At 43.5% G+C, this 26,499-nt stretch overlaps 1 protein-coding gene across 1 annotated transcript in view; it reads right to left on the reverse strand.

The window, feature by feature from the left end:
* The window catches only part of LOC138677399 (uncharacterized), a 628,383-nt gene that overhangs the window by 572,333 nt on the left and 29,551 nt on the right, over window positions 1–26,499 (reverse strand). The window contains exons 2-4 of the mRNA XM_069767493.1: window positions 15,116–15,414; window positions 4,371–4,412; window positions 2,016–2,315 (exon numbers count right to left, since the gene is read on the reverse strand). Of these exons, the coding sequence (XP_069623594.1) occupies window positions 2,016–2,315; window positions 4,371–4,412; window positions 15,116–15,392 (619 nt within the window). The 5' untranslated portion in view covers window positions 15,393–15,414. The remainder of the gene's footprint in view (window positions 1–2,015; window positions 2,316–4,370; window positions 4,413–15,115; window positions 15,415–26,499) is intronic.

The raw sequence follows: 26,499 nt of genomic DNA on the forward strand, positions 1-26,499 counted from the left end.
TTCTCCTGTTACCCTCGGGAAAATACAAAACTGGGGGCTAAAAAATAATTTTGGGGGGAATTTTTATTTTTTATTTTCACGGCTCTGCGTTAGAAACTGTAGTGAAACACTTGTGGGCTCAAAGTTCTCACAATACATCTAGATAAGTTCCTTTGGGGGTCTAGTTTCCAATATGGGGTCACTTGTGGGGAGTTTCTACTGTTTAGGTACATTAGGGGCTCTGCAAACGCAATGTGACGCCTGCAGATCATTCCATCTAAGTCTGTATTCCAAATGGCGCTCCTTCCCTTCCGAGCCCTCCCATGCGCCCAAACGGTGGTTCCCCCCACATATGGGGTATCAGCGCACTCATGAAAAATTGCACAACAACTTTTGGGGTCCAATTTCTCCTGTTACCCTCGGGAAAATACAAAACTGGGGACTAAAAAATAATTTTTGTGGGAAAAAATTTTTGTTTTATTTTTACGGCTCTGCATTATAAACTTCTGTGAAGCTCTTGGTGGGTCAAAGTGCTCACCACACATCTAGATAAGTTCCTTAGGGGGTCTACTTTCCAAAATGGTGTCACTTGTGGGGGTTTTCAATGTCTAGGCACATCAGTGGCTCTCCAAACGCAACATGGCGTCTCATTCCTGTGAATTTTGCATTGAAAAGTCAAACGGCGCTCCTTCCCTTCCGAGCTCTCCCATGCGCCCAAACAGTGGTTTACCCCCACATATGGGGTATCAGCGTACTCAGGACAAATTGTACAACAACTTTTTGGTTCCGATTTCTTCTCTTATCATTGGGAAAATAAAAAATTGGGGGCGAAAAGATAATTTTTGTGAAAAAAAAATGATTTTTTATTTTTACGGTTCTGCATTATAAACTTCTGTGAAGCACTTGGTTGGTCAAAGTGCTCACCACACCTCTAGATAAGTTCCTTAGGGGTCTACTTTCCAAAATGGTGTCACTTGTGGGGGGTTTTAATGTTTAGGCACATCAGTGGCTCTCCAAACGCAACATGGCGTCCCATCTCAATTCCAGTCAATTTTGCATTAAAAAGTCAAATGGCGCTCCTTCGCTTCCGAGCTCTGTCATGCGCCCAAACAGTGGTTTACCTCCACTTATGGGGTATCGGCGTACTCAGGACAAATTGTACAATAAGGTTTGGGGTCCATTTTCTCCTGTAACCCTTGGTAAAATAAAACAAATTGGAGCTGAAATAAATTTTTTGTGAAAAAAAGTTAAATGTTAATCTTTATTTAAACATTCCAAAAATTTCTGTGAAACAACTGAAGGGTTAATAAACTTCTTGAATGTGGTTTTGAGCACCTTGAGGGGTTTAGTTTTTAGAATGGTGTCACACTTGGGTATTTTCTATCATATAGACCCCTGAAAATGACTTCAAATGAGATGTGGTCCCTAAAATAAAATGGTGTTGTAAAAATGAGAAATTGCTGGTCAAATTTTAACACTTATAACTCCCTAACAAAAAAAAAATGTTGGTTCCAAAATTGTGCTGATGTAAAGTAGACATGTGGGAAATGTTACTTAAGTATTTTGTGTGACATATCTCTGTGATTTAATTGCATAAAAATTCAAAGTTGGAAAATTGCGAAATTTTAAAAATTTTCGCCATATTTCCGTTTTTTTCACAAATAAGCGCAGGTAATATCAAATAAATTTTACCACTATCATGAAGTACAATATGTCACGAGAAAACAATGTCAGAATCAGCGGGATCCGTTGAAGCGTTCCAGAGTTATAACCTCATAAATGGACAGTGGTCAGAATTGTAAAAATTGGCCCGGTCCATAACGTGCAAACCACCCTTGGGGGTAAAGGGGTTAATGTTGTAACCTTGACATTGAGACAACTATTTTTTTAATCATAATGAACTGGGAATCTGTCCAGACAAGCCTGGATGCCTAAATGGACCTTTAACAGTTTGCACATATAGATTATGGGCCAAGAAATGGTTATGGGCTTAACAATAAGGACATTACATGGGTAAATCAGATGGCAAAACTTACTCCTGATAAATGGTAGATAAGCATTTTTCCTTATCCAGTCCTTCATTTCTAAGTATTTGATGAGTTCTTCATTGTGTTTCCGGAGCAGTCTGTAAACCATAAACTTTCCAGTGTCCTCCCAGTGACTGACAATATCAAACAGCTTTGCATTCTTCTCCTTGAATGTTTTCATCATTATTACTTCTAAGAACTGATGCTCAGTCAGTAGATCTTGGTCATGGAGATCACGTACAACTGGATCTACATCTTGTATCTTTGTAATAAGATCTGCTTGGTGCCGTTCTATAAAGTTAACTCTGTCTATAGCGTGAGAAGAAAAATATTATTGAAAAACAGAAGATTAAAGGGTGGTCCAAAGGCAAAGCACATTTCATTCTCAATCCCTATCTATTTAGTGCCGTAATCTTAAATATTTTCTAATAATTTTGAAGTAAAAACTCCATCTCCTTCCCTAACTTTACACCTATTCTCTTTTACCATACTTCCTTTTTGATGATGCTTCATTTGAGAATCCCAGTGTAAACAGCGTCGGACTGGAGCACCTTGGGCCCACCAGAGAAAATCATTCTTGGGGCCCACTATGTAGCTACATAGAAATAGATACAAGACCATCAATTGTGTGGTAAAAAGCGCTAATATCAGGGTATAATATAAGGTAGTTCACGTCTTAATAATGTAGCAGGGGTTGGGGTAGCCCCCTCACAGAATATAATGTAGCCCCCTCATAAAATATAATGCGGTCCCCTCTCATAGAATATAATGCAGCACCCCACAAAATATAATGCAACCCCCTCAGGTATGACACAGTCCCCACCATAGAATATAATGTAGCACCCCCATAGGGTATAATGCAGCCCCCCCTCATATAGTACAATGCAACCCACCACAGAATATAATGTAGTCCCCTGAGAGAATGCAGTTCCACCACAGAATATAATGCAGCCCCCCATAGAGTATACTGTAGCCCCCCTCATATAGTATGATGTAGCCCCCCATAATATTGTAGTCCCCTGAGAGAATAATGCAGCCCCACCACAAAATATAATGCAGCCCCCCATAAAGTATACTGTAACCCCTCATATAGTATGATGTAGCCCCCCACAATATAATGTAGTACCCTGAGTATACTGCGGTCCCCCACAGAATATAATGTAGCCCCCCAGGGCCGTATTTAGAGTTTCTGCTGCCCTAGGCACTTTTAGTGCTGCCTCCCCCTTTGGTGAGTATGACACTATCGGCAGTGACTTTGGCAAGAATCGCTGATGTGAAAGTCGCCTTTTGCAGCAGATCCGGCAGTTTTTCTGCATCTGCCGCGTAACGGATCACTTACAGCAACACTGGATTCGGCCTCATTCATTCCCTATGGGATTTGCGGCACTTGCCGTGATCTGGCAAATGTGGTACCATACCTCCCAACTTTTGAAGAAAGGAAGGAGGTATAAAATTTGCGGCGCGCGTGGCAAATTTTAGGCCACGCCTCTGACCACACCCATTTCACAGCTAGTCACAGCGATGTCCATGTCCCAACCACAGCCATTTAGCACTGCTGATCACACACACCTTTCACCGCGCTCCCTCACAGCAGCCGGCAGCTTCCACTCCTGTGGCGCTGAATGATGTCATCCAGCTGCTCCAATGACTGAGGGCTTACCCTCCTTGTGGAGTGTGGCAATGACTGGATTTTTCCACTGCAGTTTAGGAAATGAAAGCTGTGGACAACAAGCTCTCTTGTTGTGATAAATGAGGACCAAAGTGGCAGCATAAGAACCGCACGGTTCAAGTATTGTGGCCATATTTCAAAGGTGTGACTAGAAGATGCTAGGCCTGAAATCTGCAAAGGAAAAAAAAAAAAGGGGCCCCACCTACTACTGCCTTTATTAATACTGGTGAATTTGTATGTTGCAATTGGGGTATTTTGGGCCTCCTATAAATGAAGGCTCTGCTCCGGTACATGTAATAATCATGGTATAGTGGAGATGGGATGGACGTGTCACCTAGGTTTTTGTCCTGATGAAGAGGTCCAGTGTGACCTCGAAACACGTTGACTCTTAAAACTTGCCTAATAAATCTTTTCAAGTAATTTTCGTTTTTGGAGCTTTCATCAGCAGCGCTTTGAGTGACTCCTCCATCCTGTCTCCATTTCAAGTCGGTCCATTTGTGGCCGGTGTCCAGCAGCAGCTGATATCCAGGTGTTTTATATTTCACTTTCGTGCAGCCTCACCAGGTGAGTCATTTCACTTTTCTCAAAACCTTGTTTTATCAGATAAGACCTAGTTGCGCTCTCTCATTCCCCAGTTTCCATCAATAATAGTATAATGTCATTTATGCCTCCTCCATTCACTCTCATCCTCTTACCTGTAAATGTTCCTGTTCCAAGTCCTTGTCCTGTGATATCCACTGTGAATATAAAACCATGAAATCATGAGTTATTTTGTCTTTTATAAAGGAACCAGATATGAAGGAAAGTAATGTAAAGTCATAAATGGAGTTTGGGGAAACCTGGGCAAATTGTGTGTCTCTGTGTCATTGAGGACGCCACATTTAAGCAGGATATGCTCCATCAAGTCTCATACACCCTATAACCAGATAAGGTAGTAAAATGTTAAAATTACATTTCCTGGTGATTTTTTTTCAGAAATGAAGGCAATGTAAATGTGCAAAAACACTATATGTGAACATAGCCCAAGGTGTGGGGGAGCATTTTTTGTTCTCTTAACTATTTTACCTTATATATAAGTCATTATCCTGGAAAGAATCCTTCTTAATATTTTCCCAGTAAAATGTATTTTATCTTCAGTTTTGTATTGTTAGTCCCTGTAAGTGGCCTAATACTCTGACACCATTGTTCCCTGCAGCGACCTGTGATTCAGAGATGCTTCCAGGGTTCTTCCCCATGCTCCTCCCAAACCATTTCAGTAGTCTTACATCAATTTGAGGAGCAATTTTTTGACGCCTCCAGACCTCCAGGAGGGAGGAGCACCAGAAAAAGCGAGATTTTTACATTAACTTCTATTGTACTCAATACTTGGGCCGAGCACCGTAGTATTAAGATTTGCTCAACTAGAGTAATGAACACCCGAGCATTTTAGTGATCGCTCATCAATAGTAAACATCTCTTCAAAGTGTCAAAGTGTGGGATCAGTTGTCTCCAGGCACTCGGCATGGTGGGAGAATGTAGAATCAGGGTGAGGATTTTATGGTCCAGAATCTCACGACTAGTGAGACTGGATCATGGGGAAGAGAGGGTGGTGCTGGCAAACTAACTAAGCATTATTTTCTATCCATCCAACCACCGTTTCACACCGGCCTGGTTTCAAGATGCGAGTTCTGCCCCCCCTACAAAGTGGGACAGGAAGCTAGGTCAACATGATGTGTGTGATTGTTGTGCTCCCGCAGCAGGCACAGTTTCACCTTTCCCATTGCCTCGGCCTCTGTGCTCACCATCATCATCACGGCCACTTCCCTGAACCTGATTTTATAACGTGTGTTATATGTACAATAAACATTTATACCTCCGTTTTCTATTTTGGCATTCTTTGTTTCACAGGATATTATGTCACAGAATTGTCTCTCCTACAATTTGATCGTATTAATTTAAAATGCTTTTTTTTTTTTCAGACAACAAACAGACCATGATTAACCCCGTCACGCCGTGGCCCTTTTTCGCTGTGTTTTCGTTTTTTGCTCCCCTCCATCCCAGAGCCATAACTTTTTTATTTTTCGGTCAATATGGCCACGTGAGGGCTTATTTTTTGCAGGAAGAGTTGTAAATTTGAACAACACTATTGGTTTTACCATATCTTGTTCTATAAAACGGGAAAAAAATTCCAAGTGTTGTGTGTTTGGCTTTTTTGATAGGTTCACTAAATGCTAAAACTGAGCTGCCATTATGATTCTCCAGGTCATTATGAGTTCATAGACACCAAACATGTCTAGGTTATTTTTTATCTAAGTGGTGAAAAAAAATTCAAAACTTTGCTGAAATAAAAACAAAATGCGCCATTTTCCGATACCCATAGCATCTCTATTTTTCTTGATCTGGGGTCGAGTGAGGGCTTATTTTTTGCGTGCCAAGCTGAAGTTTTTAATGATACTACTTTTGTGCAGATACGTTCTTTTGATCGCCCGATATTGCATTTTAATGCAATGTCGTGGTGACCAAAAAAACGTAATTCTGGCATTTCTAATTTTTTTTTGCTACACTGTTTAGCGATCAGGTTAATGTTTTTTTATTGATAGATTAGGTGATTCTGAACGCGGTGATATCAAACATGCTGCATCGCCTTCTGACGCCGAGTGTCATGACGGGGTGGTGTGTGGCCCCGCCCCCATGCGCTCCATCAACACGGCCGGAAGTGACTTTCTTTTATGCATGTCACCTGTTACTGGGTGCTTAATGGGGTATTTAAGCTCAGAGTCTGGCACATTTACACACTGCCCCCCCGGAGGAAGCAGCAGCGAAACGTGCGTTGGGGTATCTGTGTGGTGACCGGCGTTATCCTATGGGTAAGACATATTTTGGTTGCACATGCTTTCTATTTTGGCCCCTCCCTTTATGGGTGCATGTATTCACTGATTGTGTATTATTGGTCTGATGACGTTACTGTACCCTATACCCATTAGGGAGGTAGCTGTTTTTTATTATGCTTACCTTGCCCATTTCTAATATTTATACTCAGGCTACCCATATATATGTTGTTTATATGTTACTATTAATGTGTTGATATTTATAAACTTATGGAATATCCTGGTTTGTATTGATAGCCGGTCATTGCCTCATCATCGTTAGTTCGACCTGTCCAGTGATTTTGTTTTTAATATTCACACTTATTGTTTGCCTGTCTTTGTATTGAATTACTAATAAAGTTGTATATATATTTTTCTAAAATTATCTGTATGGCAAATAGTACTTATTTGAGCACAATATGGTTACATTTGGGAGTTTAGGCTCTTTTTTCTTTTATGATTTTGATACCAAATATGTGTAGGTTTGATTTTTTTATTGTTTTAATTTGGATGGGGTGAAAGGGGGGTGATTTAAACTTTTATATTTTTTATTGTTTTCATATTTTTTAAAACATTTTTTTTTACTTTTGCCATGCTTCAATAGCCTCCATGGGAGTCTATAAGCTGGCACAGCCTGATCAGCTCTGCTACATAGTAGCGATCATCAGATCGCTGCTATGTAGCTGAATTGCAGGCTTACTATGAACACCAACCACAGGGTGGTGCTCACAGCAGGCCGGCATCAGTAACCATAGAGGTCTCAAGGACCTCTATGGTTACTATGCAGACGCATCGCCGACCCTGGATCATGTGACGGCGGTTGGCGATGCACTTATTTCCGGCCGCGCAGCCGGAAGCACCGGTTAAATGCCGCTGTCAGTGTTTGACAATGGCATTTGACAGGTTAATAGCGGCGGGTGGATCGCAATTTCACCCACCGCTATAGCGCGCACATGTCAGCTGTACAAAGCAGCTGACATGTCGCGACTTTGATGTGGGCTCAGCGCTGGAGCCACATCAAAGGGGGAAACATGACATGCGCCGTACTAGTACGGGACATGTCTTGAACGGGTTAAGACATTCTGTTGAAACACATACTGTAGGTCAGTGATGTCTTTTTTGCACCATTATGTATTGCTTACTATTTCTGTATGGAACATTTTATGTGGCTTAATAAAAGCCAAGTTTTAAATAAACATAATTTAGGGCATAAAATTCACCCTATCCTGTCCTACATGATCCTTTCAGCCCAATCTCTCCCTAAGTGCTGCTAACAGCAGTATTAATATTGGTTATCATTGGCCCTAAGAAGGGCTGTTGTTGCAGTTGAAAGAAATATAAATGTTGTCTAATCCCTGCCTATATGCAGTCAAAACTCTGTCCCTAGTTCAGCTTCGCAGCACCTCTCCCTGCACGGTCTGTTTCCATTGGTACAATGTGCGAAGCCTGGCGTCACACGTCTTTTATAGACCTGATGATGTTATGTGGCCAGCCAATCACAGTAATGCCACCGTCAACCTGGCTACGGCATTACAGTGACTGGCATGCAATCTCACATGTTAATTTGCTGTCTAACAAGCGCCAAACATGCGGGGATGGGACTCAAGCTTGTGCACGATCATTCAGAAAATACTCACCGAGTAACGAGCATTTTGAGCACACTGATGCTCGAGTGAGTAATGAGCAATACTTATCATTATTGAGTACTAAAGATGGCAAATAGGCGAAAAAGGAGTACCAGGCGATAATTTTACTAAAAAAACAGTATAGTGCTGTATTATGTGATGCACTGGCTGCTGCAGGACCTGGGGTACACCACTGACGCCATTCTGATTGGTCTATTTGGACCATGTGACTGATCACAAGGGCTATTTGAAGGTCCTATTTGCACATTGTAACCATCCCCTTTCCCCTTGAGAAAGCTGCATTTGTGCCAGCAAAACGTGCGTCGGGGCTTACATCCGTCCTTGGGGTGACCGCCTCTCTATCTCACAGGCCTGGGTAAGCTTGTCCCCTTGAACGTTTTAGGTATTATCCTGTGTGTTGTGTGTTTATTTAATTAATATGGGGGCATCCTTTTTCCATGGTCTTTTTTTTGCCTCTTGACTATAATATAGTGCCTGATACCTTGCACTGCTGAGGTGGTTACCTCTCTTCCTGTCTGTACCTCCGTGGAGTATGGGTTACTTAACCCCTTCATGACCCAGCCTATTTTGACCTTAAAGACCTTGCCGTTTTTTGCAATTCTGACCAGTGTCCCTTTATAAGGTAATAACTCAGGAACGCTTCAACGGATCCTAGCGATTCTGAGATTGTTTTTTTGTGACATATTGGGCTTCATGCTAGTGGTAAACTTAGGTCAATAAATTCTGTGTTTATTTGTGATAAAAACGGAAATTTGGCGAAAATTTAGAAAATTTTGCAATTTTCACATTTTGAATTTTTATTCTGTTAAACCAGAGAGTTATGTGACACAAAATAGTTAATAAATAACATTTCCCACATGTATACTTTACATCAGCACAATTTTGGAAACAAAATTTTTTTTTGCTAGGAAGTTATAAGGGTTAAAATTTGACCAGCGATTTCTAATTTTTACAACGAAATTTGAAGTCAGTTTGAGGGGTCTATATGGCTTAAAATACCCAAAAGTGACACCATTCTAAAAATTGCACCCCTCAAGGTGCTCAAAACCACATTCAAGAAGTTTATTAACCCTTCAGGTGCTTCACAGCAGCAGAAGCAACATGGAAGGAAAAAATGAACATTTAACTTTTTAGTCACAAAAATTATCTTTTAGCAACAATTTTTTTGATTTCACAATGGTAAAAGGAGAAACTGAACCAGGAAAGTTGTTGTACAATTTGTCCTGAGTACGCTGATACCTCATATGTGGGGGTAAACCACTGTTTGGGCGCACGGCAGGGCTTGGAAGGGAAGGAGCGCCATTTGACTTTTTGAATGAAAAATTGGCTCCACTCTTTAGCGGACACCATGTCGCGTTTGGAGAGCCCCTGTGTGCCTAAACATTGGAGCTCCCCCACAAGTGACCCCATTTTGGACACTAGACCCCCCAAGGAACTTATCTAGATGCATATTGAGCACTTTGATCCCCCAGGTGCTTCACAAATTGATCTGTAAAAATGAAAAAGTACTTTTTTTCACAAAAAATTTCTTTTCACCTCAATTTTTTCATTTTCACATGGGCAATAGGATAAAATGGATCCTAAAATTTGTTGGGCAATTTCTCCCGAGTACGCCGATACTTTATATGTGGGGGTAAACCACTGTTTGGGCACACGGCAGGGCTCGGAAGGGAAGGTGCGCCATTTGACTTTTTGAATGGAAAATTAGCTCCAATTGTTAGCGGACACCATGTCGTGTTTGGAGAGCCCCTGTGTGCCTAAACATTGGAGCTCCCCCACAAGTGACCCCATTTTGGACACTAGACCCCCCAAGGAACTTATCTAGATGAATATTAAGCACTTTAAACCCCCAGCTGCTTCACAGAAGTTTATAATGCAGAGCCAAGAAATTAAAAAATAACTTTTCTTTCCTCAAAAATGATTTTTAGTCTGGAATTTCCTATTTTGCCAAGGGTATTAGGAGAAATTGGACCCCAAATGTTATTCTATAATTTGTTCTGAGTACGCTGATACCCCATATGTGGTGGTAAACCACTGTTTGGGCGCACGGCAGGGCTCGGAAGGTAAGGCACGCCATTTGGCTTTTTAACTGGAAAATTAGCTCCAATCATTAGCGGACACCATGTCACGTTTGGGGAGCCCTTGTGTGCCTAAACATTGGAGATCCCCCACAAATGACCCCATTTTGGAAACTAGACCCCCAAAGGAACTAATCTAGATGTGTGGTGAGGACTTTGAATCCCCAAGTGCTTCACAGAAGTTTATAACGCAGAGCCATGAAAATAAAATAAAAAAATATTTTCTCAAAAATGATTTTTAGCCTGCAATTTTTTATTTTCCCAAGGGTAACAGGAGAAATTTGACCCCAAAAGTTGTTGTCCAGTTTCTCATGAGTACGGTGATACCCCATATGTGGGGGTAAACTACTGTTTGGGCACATGCCGGGGCTCGGAAGTGAAGTAGTGACGTTTTGAAATGTAGACTTTAATGAAATGCTCTGCAGGCGTCACGTTGCGTTTGCAGAGCCCTTGATGTGGCTAAACATTAGAAACCCCCCACAAGTGACCCCATTTTGGAAACTAGACCCCGAAAGGAACTTATCTAGATGTGTGGTGAGCACTTTGAACCCCCAAGTGCTTCACAGAAGTTTATAATGCAGAGCCGTGAAAATAATAAATATGTTTTCTTTCCTCAAAAATAATTATTTAGCCCAGAATTTTTTAATTTTTCCAAGGGTAACAGGAGAAATTTGACCCCAATATTTGTTGTCCAGTTTCTCCTGAGTGCGGTGATACCCCATATGTGGGGGTAAACTACTGTTTGGGCACATGTCGGGGCTCGGAAGTGAAGTAGTGACGTTTTGAAATGCAGACTTTGATGGAATGCTCTGCGGGCGTCACGTTGCGTTTGCAGAGCCCCTGATGTGGCTAAACAGTAGAAACCCCCCACAAGTGACCCCATTTTGGAAGCTAGACCCCGAAAGGAACTTATCTAGATGTGTGGTGAGCACTTTGAACCCCCAAGTGCTTCACAGAAGTTTATAACGCAGAGCCGTGAAAATAATAAATACGTTTTCTTTCCTCAAAAATAATTATTTAGCCCAGAATTTTTTATTTTCCCAAGGGTTACAGGAGAAATTGGACTGCAATATTTGTTTTCCAGTTTATCCTGAGTACGCTGATACCCCATGTGTGGGGGTAAACCACTGTTTGGGCACACGTCGGGGCTCAGAAGTGAAGTAGTGACTTTTGAAATGCAGACTTTGATGGAATGGTCTGCGGGTGTCACGTTGCGTTTGCAGAGCCCCTGGTGTGCCTAAACAGTAGAAACCCCCCACAAGTGACCCATTTTAGAAACTAGACCCCCCAAGGAACTTATCTAGATATGTGGTGAGAACTTTGAACCCCCAAGTGCTTCACAGACGTTTACAACGCAGAGCCGTGAAAATAAAAAATCATTTTTCTTTCCTCAAAAATGATGTTTTAGCAAGCATTTTTTTATTTTCACAAGGGTAACAGGAGAAATTGGACCCCGGTAATTGTTGCGCAGTTTGTCCTGAATATGCTGGTACCCCATATGTGGGGGTAAACCACTGTTTGGGCACACGTCGGGGCTCGGAAGTGAGGGAGCACCATTTGACTTTTTGAATACAAGATTGGCTGGAATCAATGGTGGCGCCATGTTGCGTTTGGAGACCCCTGATGTGCCTAAACAGTGGAAACCCCTCAATTCTAACTCCAACACACCCCTAACCCTTACTCCAACTGTAGCCATAACCCTATTCACAACCCTAACCGCAACACACCCCTAACCACAACCCTAACCCCAACACACCCCTAACCCTAACCACAACCCTAATTCCAACCCTAACCCTAAGGCTATGTGCCCACATTGCGGATTCATGTGAGATTTTTCAGCTTCATTTTTGAAAAATCCGCAGGTAAAAGGCACTGCATTTTAACTGCGGATTTACTGTGGATTTCCAGTGTTTTTTGTGCGGATTTCACCTGCGGATTCCTATTGAGGAACAGGTGTAAAACGCCGCGGAATCCGCACAAAGAATTGACATGCTGTGGAAAATACAACGCAGCGTTTCCGCGTGGTATTTTCCGCACCATGGGCACAGCGGATTTGGTTTTCCATAGGTATACTTGGTACTGTAAACCTGATGGAACACTGCTGTGGATCCGCAGCCAAATCCGCACCGTGTGCACATGGCCTAATTCTAAAGGTATGTGCACATGCTGCGGAAAACGCTGCGGATCCGCAGCAGTTTCCCATGAGTTTACAGTTCAATGTAAACCTATGGAAAACAAAAATCGCTGTACACATGCTGGAGAAAAACTGCACGGAAACGCAGCGGTTTACATTCCGCAGCATGTCGCTTCTTTCTGCGGATTCCGCAGCGGTTTTACAACTGCTACAATATAAAATCGCAGTTGTAAAACCGCAGTGAAATGCGCAGAAAAACCGCGGTAAATCTGCCATAAATCCGCAGCGGAAAAATCCACAGAGGACCAGAATACGTGTGCACATACCGAAACCCTAACCCTACCACTAACCCTACCCCTAACCCTAACCCTACCCCTAACCCTAACCATACCCCTAACCCTACCCCTAAGCCTACCCCTAACCCTAACCCTACCCCTACCCCTAACCCTACACCTAACCCTAACCCTAATTCTAATTCTTACCCCAACCTTAGTGGAAGAAAAAAAAAAATCTTTATTTTATTATTGTCCCTACCTATGGGGGTGACAAAGGGGGGGGTTCATTCAGTATTTTTTTTATTTTGATCACTGCGATAGGTTTTATCTCAGTGATCAAAATGCACTTGAAACGAATCTGCCGGCCGGCAGATTCGGCGGGCGCAATGCGCATGCGCCCGCCATTTTGGAAGATGGCGGCGCCCAGGAAAGAAGACCACGGACCACGGGAGGCTCGGTAAGTATGATGGGGTGGGGGGGAGCACAGGGGGGTGGATCAGAGCATAGGGGGGTAAATTGGAGCACGGGGGGGTGGATGTTATGAAAGGCAATTCAGTATCACAATGGACATGGAGGTCAGAGCACATACAGTGATCTGACAATAACCCAATATAATAGAACGAGCTCTGAGACGTGGGAACTCTGCAGACCGCAATCCCTGATCCTCTCCAAACACAACTAGAGGCAGCCGTGGATTGCGCCTAACGCTACCTATGCAACTCGGCACAGCCTGAGAAACTAACTAGCCTGAAGACAGAAAAATAAGCCTACCTTGCCTCAGAGAAATACCCCAAAGGAAAAGGCAGCCCCCCACATATAATGACTGTGAGTAAGATGAAAAGACAAACGTAGGGATGAAATAGATTCAGCAAAGTGAGGCCCGATATTCTAGACAGAACGACGATAGGAAAGATAACTTTGCGGTCTACACAAAACCCTAAAGAAAACCACGCAAAGGGGCAAAAAGACCCTCCGTACCGAACTAACGGCACGGAGGTACACCCTTTGCGTCCCAGAGCTTCCAGCAAAACAAATAGACAAGCTGGACAGAAAAAATAGCAACAAATAGCAAAGAAGCACTTAGCTATGCAGAGCAGCAGGCCACAGGAATGATCCAGAGAAACACAAGTCCAACACTGGAACATTGACAGGAAGCATGAATCAAAGCATTAGGTGGGGTTAAGTAGAGAAGCACCTAACGACCTCACCAGATCACCTGAGGGAGGAAACTCAGAAGCAGCAGTACCAGTTTCCTCCACAAACGGAAGCTCCCAGAGAGAATCAGCCGAAGTACCACTTGTGACCACAGGAGGGAGCTCTGCCACAGAATTCACAACAGGTGGGTCGGAGCACGGGGGGGTGCATTGGAGCATCAGGGGGTGGATCGGACTGCAGGGGGGGTGGATCGGACTGCAGGGGGGGTGGATCGGAGTGCAGGGGGGGTGGTTGGAGCACGGGGGGGTGATTGGAGCATGGGGGTGAGCGGACAAGAGCACGGGGGGGAGCGGACAGGAGGACGGAGGGGAGCGGAGCAGCATAAAGGACAGATCGGAGGGCTGGGGGGGGCAATCGGTGGGGTGGGGTGGGGGCACATCAGTGTTTCCAGCCATGGCCGATGATATTGCAGCATCGGCCATGGCTGGATTGTAATATTTCACCAGTTATAATAGGTGAAATATTACAAATCGCTCTGATTGGCAGTTTCATTTTCAACAGCCAATCAGAGCGATCGTAGCCACGGGGGGGTGAAGCCACCCCCCTGGGCTAAACTACCACTCCCCCTGTCCCTGCAGATCGGGTGAAATGGGAGTTAACCCTTTCACCGGATCTGCAGGGACGCGATCATTCTGTGACACAGCATATGCGTCACAGGTCGGATTGGCACCGACTTTCATGACGCATACGCTGTGTCACAGGTCGGGAAGGGGTTAATTTATTCTTTTTGATATTTAATAAATATTTGTACAGATTTTTAGTAAAATTATCGCCTGGTACTCCTTTTTCTCCTATTTGCCATGTTATTTGGGGTTGGTGTAGCTGTTTTAGGGTGGGCCACCATAGGTGCCCCATTCTCCTAGCATTTGATATGCGGCTGGGTTGGTTTCTAAATACTAAAGATGCAGTAGTGGATAAAAGTGGCATTTTGTTCTGAATTTGGAGAAACCACTTCTTATATTAGTTGAGATTTTGCTTAATGTGTTTCTTGCAAACTGAACACATTTTTTCATAGGAGCCTCATTTATCAATGGCGGTTGGGTAATTTTGACTGCACTTGTGCTGCCACCTACATCTATTGTCATTTATTATGGTTTTTGTTCTTTCTGAAATGCTTTAAGATTTATTTCTGTTAAAAATTCCACATTCTTCTCTAACTTGTATTGCTTGCATCTGTATTGTGATTACTATATTGTGATAACTACAATTATAACACAACAGTCAGATGTGGATTATCAATTCTTACCTTCTTTCAGATCAAGCTGGAGACTTTCCCGGACGCTCTTCTCATTTATTTTCGATAGGACAGCCAGGGTCACCTCAGCCCCATAGGCATATTTGTAGTACTTATTTATCAGATCAGCAAGTTGCTCTGGATCTTTTCCCATCACCTCATTTTTGGGGATCTTTATATATTTATCTTTTACTTTCCAGACATTGAGTTTCCCTATGAATCTCTGGAAACTTGAATCCTCCAGCTTCTTTAGAGCTCTAACCAGGACCTCTTGTAATGTCAGCGTCATCGTTATGTCATAAAGTTGGGATCTAAGAAAATAAATGTTCAATAAATAGAAATGATAATTCTATATTTATCAGGCTTATCAAACAAGGAATAGCTCAAGATACTTATTATACTGCATAACAATCTTATACATCTAGTAGAGGTGCTACTGGGGGACATGCATACAGTGTAGGGGGCTGCTGGAACACTGTGGGACAGCCATACAGTGAGTCTATTGGGGGCCTTACATACAATGTTTTGGGCTACAGGGGGCCTTACATACAATGTAGGGGGCTACAGAATGCCATGCATACAGTGTGGAGGAGGCTACTGGTGACACTGTTGTATATGGGGTATCTACTGTAGATAGAGGTAGCACCTCTGGTGGAGTGCCTGCCGTGTCCTTTCTGGACAGCTCTTCCATCTTTGGTCCTCATCTGATGCTCAACTCTCACCTGTACATCCAAGTAGCTGCTAGCATGCGGCAGTGGGTACACCCCGGAACACAGCCTCGGCAGGCGGGCCAAACCAGGTAAGGGTAGCTGTTGGCTTTTTTTGAGACCTACGGTGATTTTCAAGGGTTTGCCTACCCTTGCATGTGAAAAATGGATATGGTAGACTGTGCAGAAGAAACCAAGATTCTACGGACAGAAAAACGATTCCCAGCATAGCGTTGTGGAGTACTGAGAGAGCGCAGCGAGGCACATATAGGACACTGCTGGCCATCCACTGCATCCTGACCTATCTCCAGTTGTCTCGCCTAGTTCTTGCCACTGGGGCTTGATAGGTATGGGCGAGAGAGTGAGGTTGACGACTGCACAACTCTTTCTCACTTTAATCCAAGTCAAGCGCAAGTCATGACTTCAACCACTCTAAAGTCCTGTGGCGATGGGAGAGTGGCAAAACAGCAGGTGTGGAGTCACTGGATGCTGTAGTCATGATCCTGCATGCAGGTGGCCCATGCCATATGGTCGCTCCCCACTGGACTGAAGCAGCAGTGGAGTTCAGCAGCCTCCTGAGTGTCTGAGCAGTCCTGTTCAGGATCACTCTGCTTACCTCAATCGAGGACGGGGCTAGAAAAGGTGCCTCAAACATAGTCTGCTTCATTTCACCTGGATAGCCAACCACAGCTGGCGGGTTTCTGATACAGCAGTCGACACACAATAAAGAAAAAGAAAATGATGGTACTCAACCTTAGCACATGGAATGTGAGAACTCTGCTGGATAATACTAAGGCAGACAGACCAGAGAGAAGAACGGCATTGGTTGCTAGAGAGCTAGCTCGTTACAAGGTTGATATAGCAGCTCTCAGCGAAACACGCCTGGCAGACAAGGGTCAATTGACAGAGCATAGTGGTGGATACACTTATTTCAGCAATCCCACAGGCAGACAAGCTCATTATACTTGGAGACTTTAATGCCAGAGTGGGAACAGACCATCAAAACTGGGAAGGGTCATTGGGATACATGGCACTGGCAAGTGTAACAGTAATGGCCTGCTGCTCCTCAAGATGTGTGCCACACATGACCTTGTCATCACCAACACTTTATTCCGCTTACCCACATGCAAGAAGACATCATGGATGCACCCACGATCGAGGCATTGGCATCTCATTTATTACATCATTGCCAGGAAAAGGGATGAGATGGACTTTAGCGTGATGAGGGCCTTGTGCGGTACAGACTGCTGGACTGACAACCGCCTCATTGTGTCTAAGTGCAGACTCCGCATCCTGCCTGCGAGGAGATCCCAGGGGCAGAAAATGACAAAGAGGCTGAATATCTATAAGCTGCAAAATAAAAGAATTGCAAGGGAATTTGCCAATGACCTTGATGGCAGACTGTTAAATATACTGCAGGCAGAGGAAATCGGCTTTGAGGAACAGTGGACAATTCTGAGGGATGCTGTTTATAATACTGCTCTGGAGCATCGCGGATCAGCAGCCAGAAATAATCAAGACTGGTTCGATGAAAACGACGAGGAAATAAAGACAATCTTAGAAGAGAAACATCAGCGGTACAAGGTGTATCAAAATGACCCCACGTCGTTAGCTAAGAAAGGTGCCTTTACCAACATAAAAAGAAAGGTACAGATCAAGCTACGCGAGATGCAGGATAACTGGTTTAGCAAGAAGGCCGACGAAATTCAGGGCTATGCAGATACCCATGACCAAAAACGCTTCTACGATGCGCTCAAAGCTGTATATGGACCCCAGTCATCAAGCTCTTCATCTCTGCTTAACGCAGATGGAACTAAGCTGTTGACAGAAAAGAAACAAATTCTGGAACGGTTGGCTGAGCATTTTAATAATATTCTTAATCGCCCTGCCAATATCAATGATGAGGCTATTGCTCGCTTGCCCCATGGAGAAGTCAACAAGGACCTTGATGTCCTCCCAAGTGGAGATGAAGTCAGGAAAGCAGTAAAACAACTTTCTTGTGGAAAAGCACCCGGAAATGATGCTATACCTGCTGAGGTATATAAAGCTGGGGGCCCTGCACTGATGCAAACGGTGACCAAACTATTCCACCGTGACCTTTATGTAACTTTTGTTGACTTGACCCAGGCTTTCGACACAGTCAGTAGAGACGGCCTGTGGAAGATCATGGCAAAATTCGACTGCTCGAGCAGGTTCATCTCAATCGTCCGGCAGTTCCATGATGGCATGATGGTGAAGGTTGTGAACGATGGAGATGAATCTGAGGCTTTCCCAGTAACAAACGGTGTAAAACAAGGTGGTGTGCTTCCTCCAACCCTGTTCAGTATGCTGTTCTCTGCAATGTTAAGTGATGCCTTTAACAACTGTGAAGATGGAATCCAGGTTAGGTACAGGACTGATGGCAAGCTATTCAACCCAAAACGACTGAAGGCGGTTACGAAAGTGCATGAGACTGTTATCCGTGAATTATTTGCTGATAACTGTGTACTTAACGCTAGCACGGAACAGCAGATGCAGCATAAAATGGACTGTTGTTCGCAAGCTTGTGACAGTTTTGGTCTTGAGATCAACATTAGAAAAACCGAAGTCATGTATCATCCCGTTCCAGGAAAACTGTACAAGGAGCCACGTATCACGGTGAAGGAGCAAAACCTCAAAGCAGTCAATAACTTCACCTATCTAGGCAGCACACTTTCCCATGAAGTAACCATAGACGCTGAGGTTAATAACAGAATTGAAAAAGCCAGTGCCGCCTTCGAGAGACTGTGCAAGAACGTCTGGGAATTAAGGGGACTCAGCCTTACCACCAAGCTAAAAGTCTATTGCTCGGTGGTCCTCACCACACTTCTCTATGCTAGAGACCTGGACAGTCTACAGCCGGCATGCTAAACAGCTTAATCACTTTCACATGAGTTGCCTCCGCAGACTCCTCCACATCAGGTGGCAAGACAATGTTCCGGACACGGCAATTCTGGAACAAACTGGGCTCTGCGGCGTTTACACTCTCCTGCTGAAAGTCCAAGCCAGGTGGGCTGGACACGTGGTCAGAATGCTTGACAGCGACAGCCGACTACCGAAACAACTGCTGTACGGAGAACTGTGCCAAGGAAAGCGAGCAGTTGGGGGGCAGAAGAAGCGCTATAAAGACTGCCTTAAGGCATCTCTCAAAAACCTGGAAGTGAACACCAATGAATGGGAAGAGCTTGCCCTGGATCATTCAGGTTGGTGGGGCAGGATCACCTCAGGAGCATGTGCAGCTGAAGATAGGAAAGTCTTTGATGCAAAAAGAATGCGCGTTGTCCACAAGGCACAAGTAGAATCTGGTGTACTGACCACATCTGCCTCCTTATGTCAAGTATATGGGTAAACCTTCAGGGCCTGGATTGGACTCATCAGCCACCTCCGGACCCATAACTACTAATTCTCTTCTAACCCTGAAGTCATGGTCATCTTTGACTATAAAACACGAACATCACTGGTGACACTGTATACAATGTGGGGGGACTACTGAGGACTTTCATACAATGTGGGAGGTTATCTAGGGATCATACATACATTGTGTGGTGGCTACTGGGGGCCATGCATAAAGTGTGGGGGACTACTGGAATACAGAGTGACATGCATAAAGTGTGGGGGGACAACCTGGAGCCATACATAGAGCTGAGAGACAGGGTACTCAAATATTCCAGGGTCAGATACCTAGAGAGCACCTAGTGAACAAAAGGGAAAAGAAAAATGCAGGGTCAGGTCATGGGCCAAAGTTGGAATACCAGGAGATGAGCGGATCACAGCAACGGCACTGAGAAAACAGTTGGTCAGAATGAAGTCCAAGACAGTCAGGCAGCAATAGATCAAGAAAAGAGCACAGAATGAGCGTGCAATCAGCACCACCAAGCGGACGTTATGATTGGTAGAGATCTGGTGCTGACAGCTCAGCTGAATGGCTGGTAATTGTTTAGAAACTGGGAGCATCTTCAAGAAGCCCAGGACCTACCAGTCTTGGATTGGACGGCCGAGTCATCAATCAAAATAGAGACAGCTCAACACACCTCTGCACCACACTGGATGACTGAGCTATCTATTCAAACACTAACAGCTTAAAGCGCCATGCGTCTGATTGGATTACTGAGCTGTCACTCACTGCGCCATGACATGCTTAGGGGAGGAATTGTGACAGGTACTATCAGTGTCTACAGATGGAAGTCAGGAGGTAGCATTATCTGTATATAAATTATTTTGTAATTAGGATGAAATAACCTGCCCACTTTTTCATAACAAAATAATCTATATTGAATGAAAACCTGCATCACACCAGGGATTCAAGCTAGAGGAGGCTAATTTGCATATTCCAGGTGCCTTCTGGGAAAAGCAAGGAGTCTCCCTAAGCTAGAAGATCGTTGGGTACAGCCGGGACCAGCTGCTTGGAAAGCATCACCAAACCAGGGATTCAAGCTAGAGGAGGCTAATTTGCATATTCCAGGTGCCTTCTGGGAAAAGCAAGGAGTCTCCCTAAGCTAGAAGATCGTTGGGTACAGCCGGGACCAGCTGCTTGGAAAGCATCACCAAAATTTTTGCCTGTAGGACATTATTGCAAGAGAGCTTGGCTGAGTAGATTACACAAGAAGGAAAACACACAGCAACTCAGCAGGATCTAGGAGCAACATGGCAGATGTGACAATCTACATGGTGAGCTGCAGCATGTGCTACATGTTCACAGATCGACCAGAAGAAGAATCAAATTTCACCTGTCAGAAGTGTAGACTAGTGGCCCTTTTAGAAGAAAAGGTGCGGGGTCTGGAAGAAAGAATAGCAACTTTGAAACTCATCAAAGAGAATGAAGACTTTCTAGACAGAACAGAAGCATCTCTACTGGTCACAGAAGGTGAAAAAAGTGTCAGAGAACCTCCAAAAGCAGATGAGTGGAAGCATGTGACCAAAAGAAGCAAGAAGACCATGGAGAAATCACCAACCACACAACTGAAGAACTGATATCAAATCTTTGTAGAGGATGAAGATGGCACACCTAAGGATGAAGCAATACCAGCAAGCAAAAAAGAAAAGGGCACAAAGCAACAAGTGACAGCAAAAAGTACAGCCAAGAAGCAACGAAGAGTGGTGGTGGTGGGAGACTCACTACTGAGAGGCACAGAAGCAGCCATCTGCAGACCGGACATAACTGCAAGAGAAGTATGCTGCCTTCCAGGTGCGATGATCAAGGATGTGACCGATAGGATACCAAAGCTCTTCAGCTCCAAGGACGTCCACCCATTTCTTCTGATACATGTTGGCACCAATGACACGGCAAGGAAGGACCTACCAACAATCTGCAAGGACTTTGAAGAGTTGGGGAAGAAAGTAAAGGAACTGGATGCACAGGTAGTTTTTTCTTCTATCCTTCCAGTAGACGGGCATGGCACCAGGAGATGGAACAGGATCCTTGATGCAAACAACTGGCTAAGACGATGGTGCAGACAACAAGGATTCGGATTCCTGGACCACGGTGTGAATTACTTGTACGATGGACTCCTCGCCAGAGACGGACTACACCTCAACAAACCTGGGAAACACATTCGCCAGAAGACTCGCTACACTCATCAGGAGGGCGTTAAACTAGAAGAGGAGGGGACGGGAAGAAAAACATTAGACTTGAACAAAGAAGACCCAGGAAAACATACTTAGAAGGGAGGTAAGAACATTTCTAAAACAATCCACAGCGAGGAGATTGGAACAAAACAAAATCCTCTAAACTGCATGCTCGCAAACGCCAGAAGCCTGACAAACAAGATGGAAGAACTAGAAGCAGAAATATCTACAGGTAACTTTGACATAGTGGGAATAACCGAGACATGGTTAGATGAAAGCTATGACTGGGCAGTTAACTTACAGGGTTACAGTCTGTTTAGAAAGGATCGCAAAAATCGGAGAGGAGGAGGGGTTTGTCTCTATGTAAAGTCTTGTCTAAAGTCCACTTTAAGGGAGGATATTAGCGAAGGAAATGAGGATGTCGAGTCCATATGGGTCGAAATTCATGGAGGGAAAAATGGTAACAAAATTCTCATTGGGGTCTGTTACAAACCTCCAAATATAACAGAAACCATGGAAAGTCTACTTCTAAAGCAGATAGATGAAGCTGCAACCCATAATGAGGTCCTGGTTATGGGGGACTTTAACTACCCGGATATTAACTGGGAAACAGAAACCTGTGAAACCCATAAAGGCAACAGGTTTCTGCTAATAACCAAGAAAAATTATCTTTCACAATTGGTGCAGAATCCAACCAGAGGAGCAGCACTTTTAGACCTAATACTATCTAATAGACCTGACAGAATAACAAATCTGCAGGTGGTTGGGCATCTAGGAAATAGCGACCACAATATTGTGCAGTTTCACCTTTCTTTCACTAGGGGGACTTGTCAGGGAGTCACAAAAACACTGAACTTTAGGAAGGCAAAGTTTGACCAGCTTAGAGATGCCCTTAATCTGGTAGACTGGGACAATATCCTCAGAAATAAGAATACAGATAATAAATGGGAAATGTTTAAGAACATCCTAAATAGGCAGTGTAAGCGGTTTATACCTTGTGGGAATAAAAGGACTAGAAATAGTAAAAACCCAATGTGGCTAAACAAAGAAGTAAGACAGGCAATTAACAGTAAAAAGAAAGCATTTGCACTACTAAAGCAGGATGGCACCATTGAAGCTCTAAAAAACTATAGGGAGAAAAATACTTTATCTAAAAAACTAATTAAAGCTGCCAAAAAGGAAACAGAGAAGCACATTGCGAAGGAGAGTAAAACTAATCCCAAACTGTTCTTCAACTATATCAATAGTAAAAGAATAAAAACTGAAAATGTAGGCCCCTTAAAAAATAGTGAGGAAAGAATGGTTGTGGATGACGAGGAAGAAGCTAACATATTAAACACCTTCTTCTCCACGGTATTCACGGTGGAAAATGAAATGCTAGGTGAAATCCCAAGAAACAATGAAAACCCTATATTAAGGGTCACCAATCTAACCCAAGAAGAGGTGCTAAACCGGCTAAATAAGATCAAAATAGATAAATCTCCGGGTCCGGATGGCATACACCCACGAGTACTAAGAGAACTAAGTAATGTAATAGATAAACCATTATTTCTTATTTTTAGGGACTCTATAGCGACAGGGTCTGTTCCGCAGGACTGGCGCATAGCAAATGTGGTGCCAATATTCAAAAAGGGCTCTAAAAGTGAACCTGGAAATTATAGGCCAGTAAGTCTAACCTCTATTGTTTGTAAAATATTTGAAGGGTTTCTGAGGGATGTTATTCTGGATTATCTCAATGAGAATAACTGTTTAACTCCATATCAGCATGGGTTTATGAGAAATCGCTCCTGTCAAACCAATCTAATCAGTTTTTATGAAGAGGTAAGCTATAGACTGGACCACGGTGAGTCATTGGACGTGGTATATCTCGATTTTTCCAAAGCGTTTGATACCGTGCCGCACAAGAGGTTGGTACACAAAATGAGAATGCTTGGTCTGGGGGAAAATGTGTGTAAATGGGTTAGTAACTGGCTTAGTGATAGAAAGCAGAGGGTGGTTATAAATGGTATAGTCTCTAACTGGGTCGCTGTGACCAGTGGGGTACCGCAGGGGTCGGTATTGGGACCTGTTCTCTTCAACATATTCATTAATGATCTGGTAGAAGGTTTACACAGTAAAATATCGATATTTGCAGATGATACAAAACTATGTAAAGCAGTTAATACAAGAGAAGATAGTATTCTGCTACAGATGGATCTGGATAAGTTGGAAACTTGGGCTGAAAGGTGGCAGATGAGGTTTAACAATGATAAATGTAAGGTTATACACATGGGAAGAAGGAATCAATATCACCATTACACACTGAATGGGAAACCACTGGGTAAATCTGACAGGGAGAAGGACTTGGGGATCCTAGTTAATGATAAACTTACCTGGAGCAGCCAGTGCCAGGCAGCAGCTGCCAAGGCAAACATGATCATGGGGTGCATTAAAAGAGGTCTGGATACACATGATGAGAGCATTATACTGCCTCTGTACAAATCCCTAGTTAGACCGCACATGGAGTACTGTGTCCAGTTTTGGGCACCGGTGCTCAGGAAGGATATAATGGAACTAGAGAGAGTACAAAGGAGGGCAACAAAATTAATAAAGGGGATCGGAGAACTACAATACCCAGATAGATTAGCGAAATTAGGATTATTTAGTCTAGAAAAAAGACAACTGAGGGGCGATCTAATAACCATGTATAAGTATATAAGGGGACAATACAAATATCTCGCTGAGGATCTGTTTATACCAAGGAAGGTGACGGGCACAAGGGGGCATTCTTTGCGTCTGGAGGAGAGAAGGTTTTCCACCAACATAGAAGAGGATTCTTTACTGTTAGGGCAGTGAGAATCTGGAATTGCTTGCCTGAGGAGGTGGTGATGGCGAACTCAGTCGAGGGGTTCAAGAGAGGCCTGGATGTCTTCCTGGAGCAGAACAATATTGTATCATACAATTATTAGGTTCTGTAGAAGGACGTAGATCTGGGGATTTATTATGATGGAATATAGGCTGAACTGGATGGACAAATGTCTTTTTTCGGCCTTACTAACTATGTTACTATGTTACACGCAGCTATCCTTTCTTTACTATGCACTGATGATGGGTAAACACCCCTAAACAAGCTTTCTACAGTGGATTTTCTGGCTTGGCATTTATCTATTTTCAATGCCTGTTAAATAGGTATGTTGATTAATAGTGTATGTTCATCATTTGTCTGGTAATTATGAGATGTACATGGGGAAACTGAAATGTTCTATGGAACTCAGTCTGGATTACTAGTGTTTATAACCATTCACATCTTTATTCACGTCAAAATTCTGTATCTGTTTAAATTTCTACAAAACCTATCATCATTAAATCTCACCACAGCTATGTCAAGGAAATAAGAGGAGAGCAGAAATGCAATTTGGCCAGGCCTGGTTGATAATTAGTTATACATGATTTTATTATATACAATAAGAGTTACCTAATATAGAGTGCAATGCAATACTAATAATTTACTAACTGCTTAACTGCTACTGGAAAGATTTTTATGCCAAATCAAAAACATGTATTATATGGATGTTTGGGTCTGGCGGGCTCAACCGAACTTACAAAAAGGTAGGGTACTAGAACAGTATCTGGACCCAGACCTGAACGCAGAGTCCATTCACTTGAATGAAGAGCCCGAACATCAGAAGTCTGCCACGCTGTCATGTGCATGACTGTGCAGCAAACACCATTTCTGATCAGCGATAACATCATCACAGCCGGTCAGACAGACGCTTTTCCCCGCTTTCAAAGACAGCGTGAGCATGCAGCTGTGAGATATAAAGTTTATCTCCGGTCACTGGTGTCAGCTCATGGGAGTACTGCGCTTATCAGCTGACGCCTGCTGCTGCTAATAACAGTGAGAGCAGGAGGAATGGGACTGATGGGAGTTTTCATCAGCTGACTCCTGTATTGTAAACAAATAATATATATAAAAAAAATCTGGCGTGGGTTACCCTGCATTTATGATAGCCAGCAAGCCAAAACTCACAGCGGAGGGCTGCAAACCTCAGCTGTCAGCTTCAACAAGTCTTGTTATCAAGAAAGTTGTGGTCCCCATGCATTTTTCTAGTTATCTAAATAATTAAATAAAAAACTGTGTGGGGTCCCACCATTTTTGACAATCAGGCTTGCTAAAGCAGACAGCTGGGGGCTGGTGTTCTCAAGCTGGTAGGGGGCCCCCCAGCCTAAAAATAGCAGCCTGCAGCAGCCCAGAAAAGCTGCATCTATTAGGCTATGTTCACATTTGCATTGTTGGGCGCAGCGTCGTCGACGCATGCGTCATGCGCCCCTATCTTTAACATGTGGGGCGCATGTACATGCGCCGGTATGCGTTGTATTGCGTTTTACGACGCATGCATCAATTTGACGCACCAGACAGGGCGCGGACTACGCAACTTGTAGCGTTTTCCCTGCGCCAAAATTCATGAACATTACTATTTTATGTCAACACATGCGTCAAAAAACGCAGCATTGTGTATTGCGTTGTGGGTTGCATCGACGACGCTGCGCCCAACAACGCAAATGTGAACGTAGCCTTAGATTTGAAAATTCTGGAGCTTTGCACGAGTTCACCGCAGTTCATGGGGAGGATTTCACTGTGGTGAATTTGAACTGTGGTGAACTCTCCTCTGCGCCATGAGACTTTTTCACAGTGCTAGAGGGGATCTCACTGAGGTCACCGCAGTTAAAGCCAGCAGGGAACGGAGCCTCAGTGACCAGCAGTAACCTCGATGATGTCACCGATAGTCACTGAGGCTGCGCTCGAAGCAGCTCATTCACCAGTGGTTCTTAGCCTGGACGGTTGCATCTTGACAGCATCCAGGATAAAAACTTTTTATCCTCCAGATGTGAATAAAAGCATGGGACAGAACAATGGACAGGTGAGTGATATATATATATATATATATATATATATATATATATATATATATATATATATATATATATATATATTTTATGTTTGGTTAATTACAGGAGACTAGGGCTTGCTGGGTTTTCATTACTGTAATAGATCCTATCACAACGATCAAAACCCCTAATATTTGATAAACATGGCAGCACTTAGGCTGTACCTCTCTCTTTTCT

Source organism: Ranitomeya imitator, chromosome 4 (assembly GCF_032444005.1).
Source record: "Ranitomeya imitator isolate aRanImi1 chromosome 4, aRanImi1.pri, whole genome shotgun sequence".
NCBI lineage: Eukaryota > Metazoa > Chordata > Amphibia > Anura > Dendrobatidae > Ranitomeya > Ranitomeya imitator.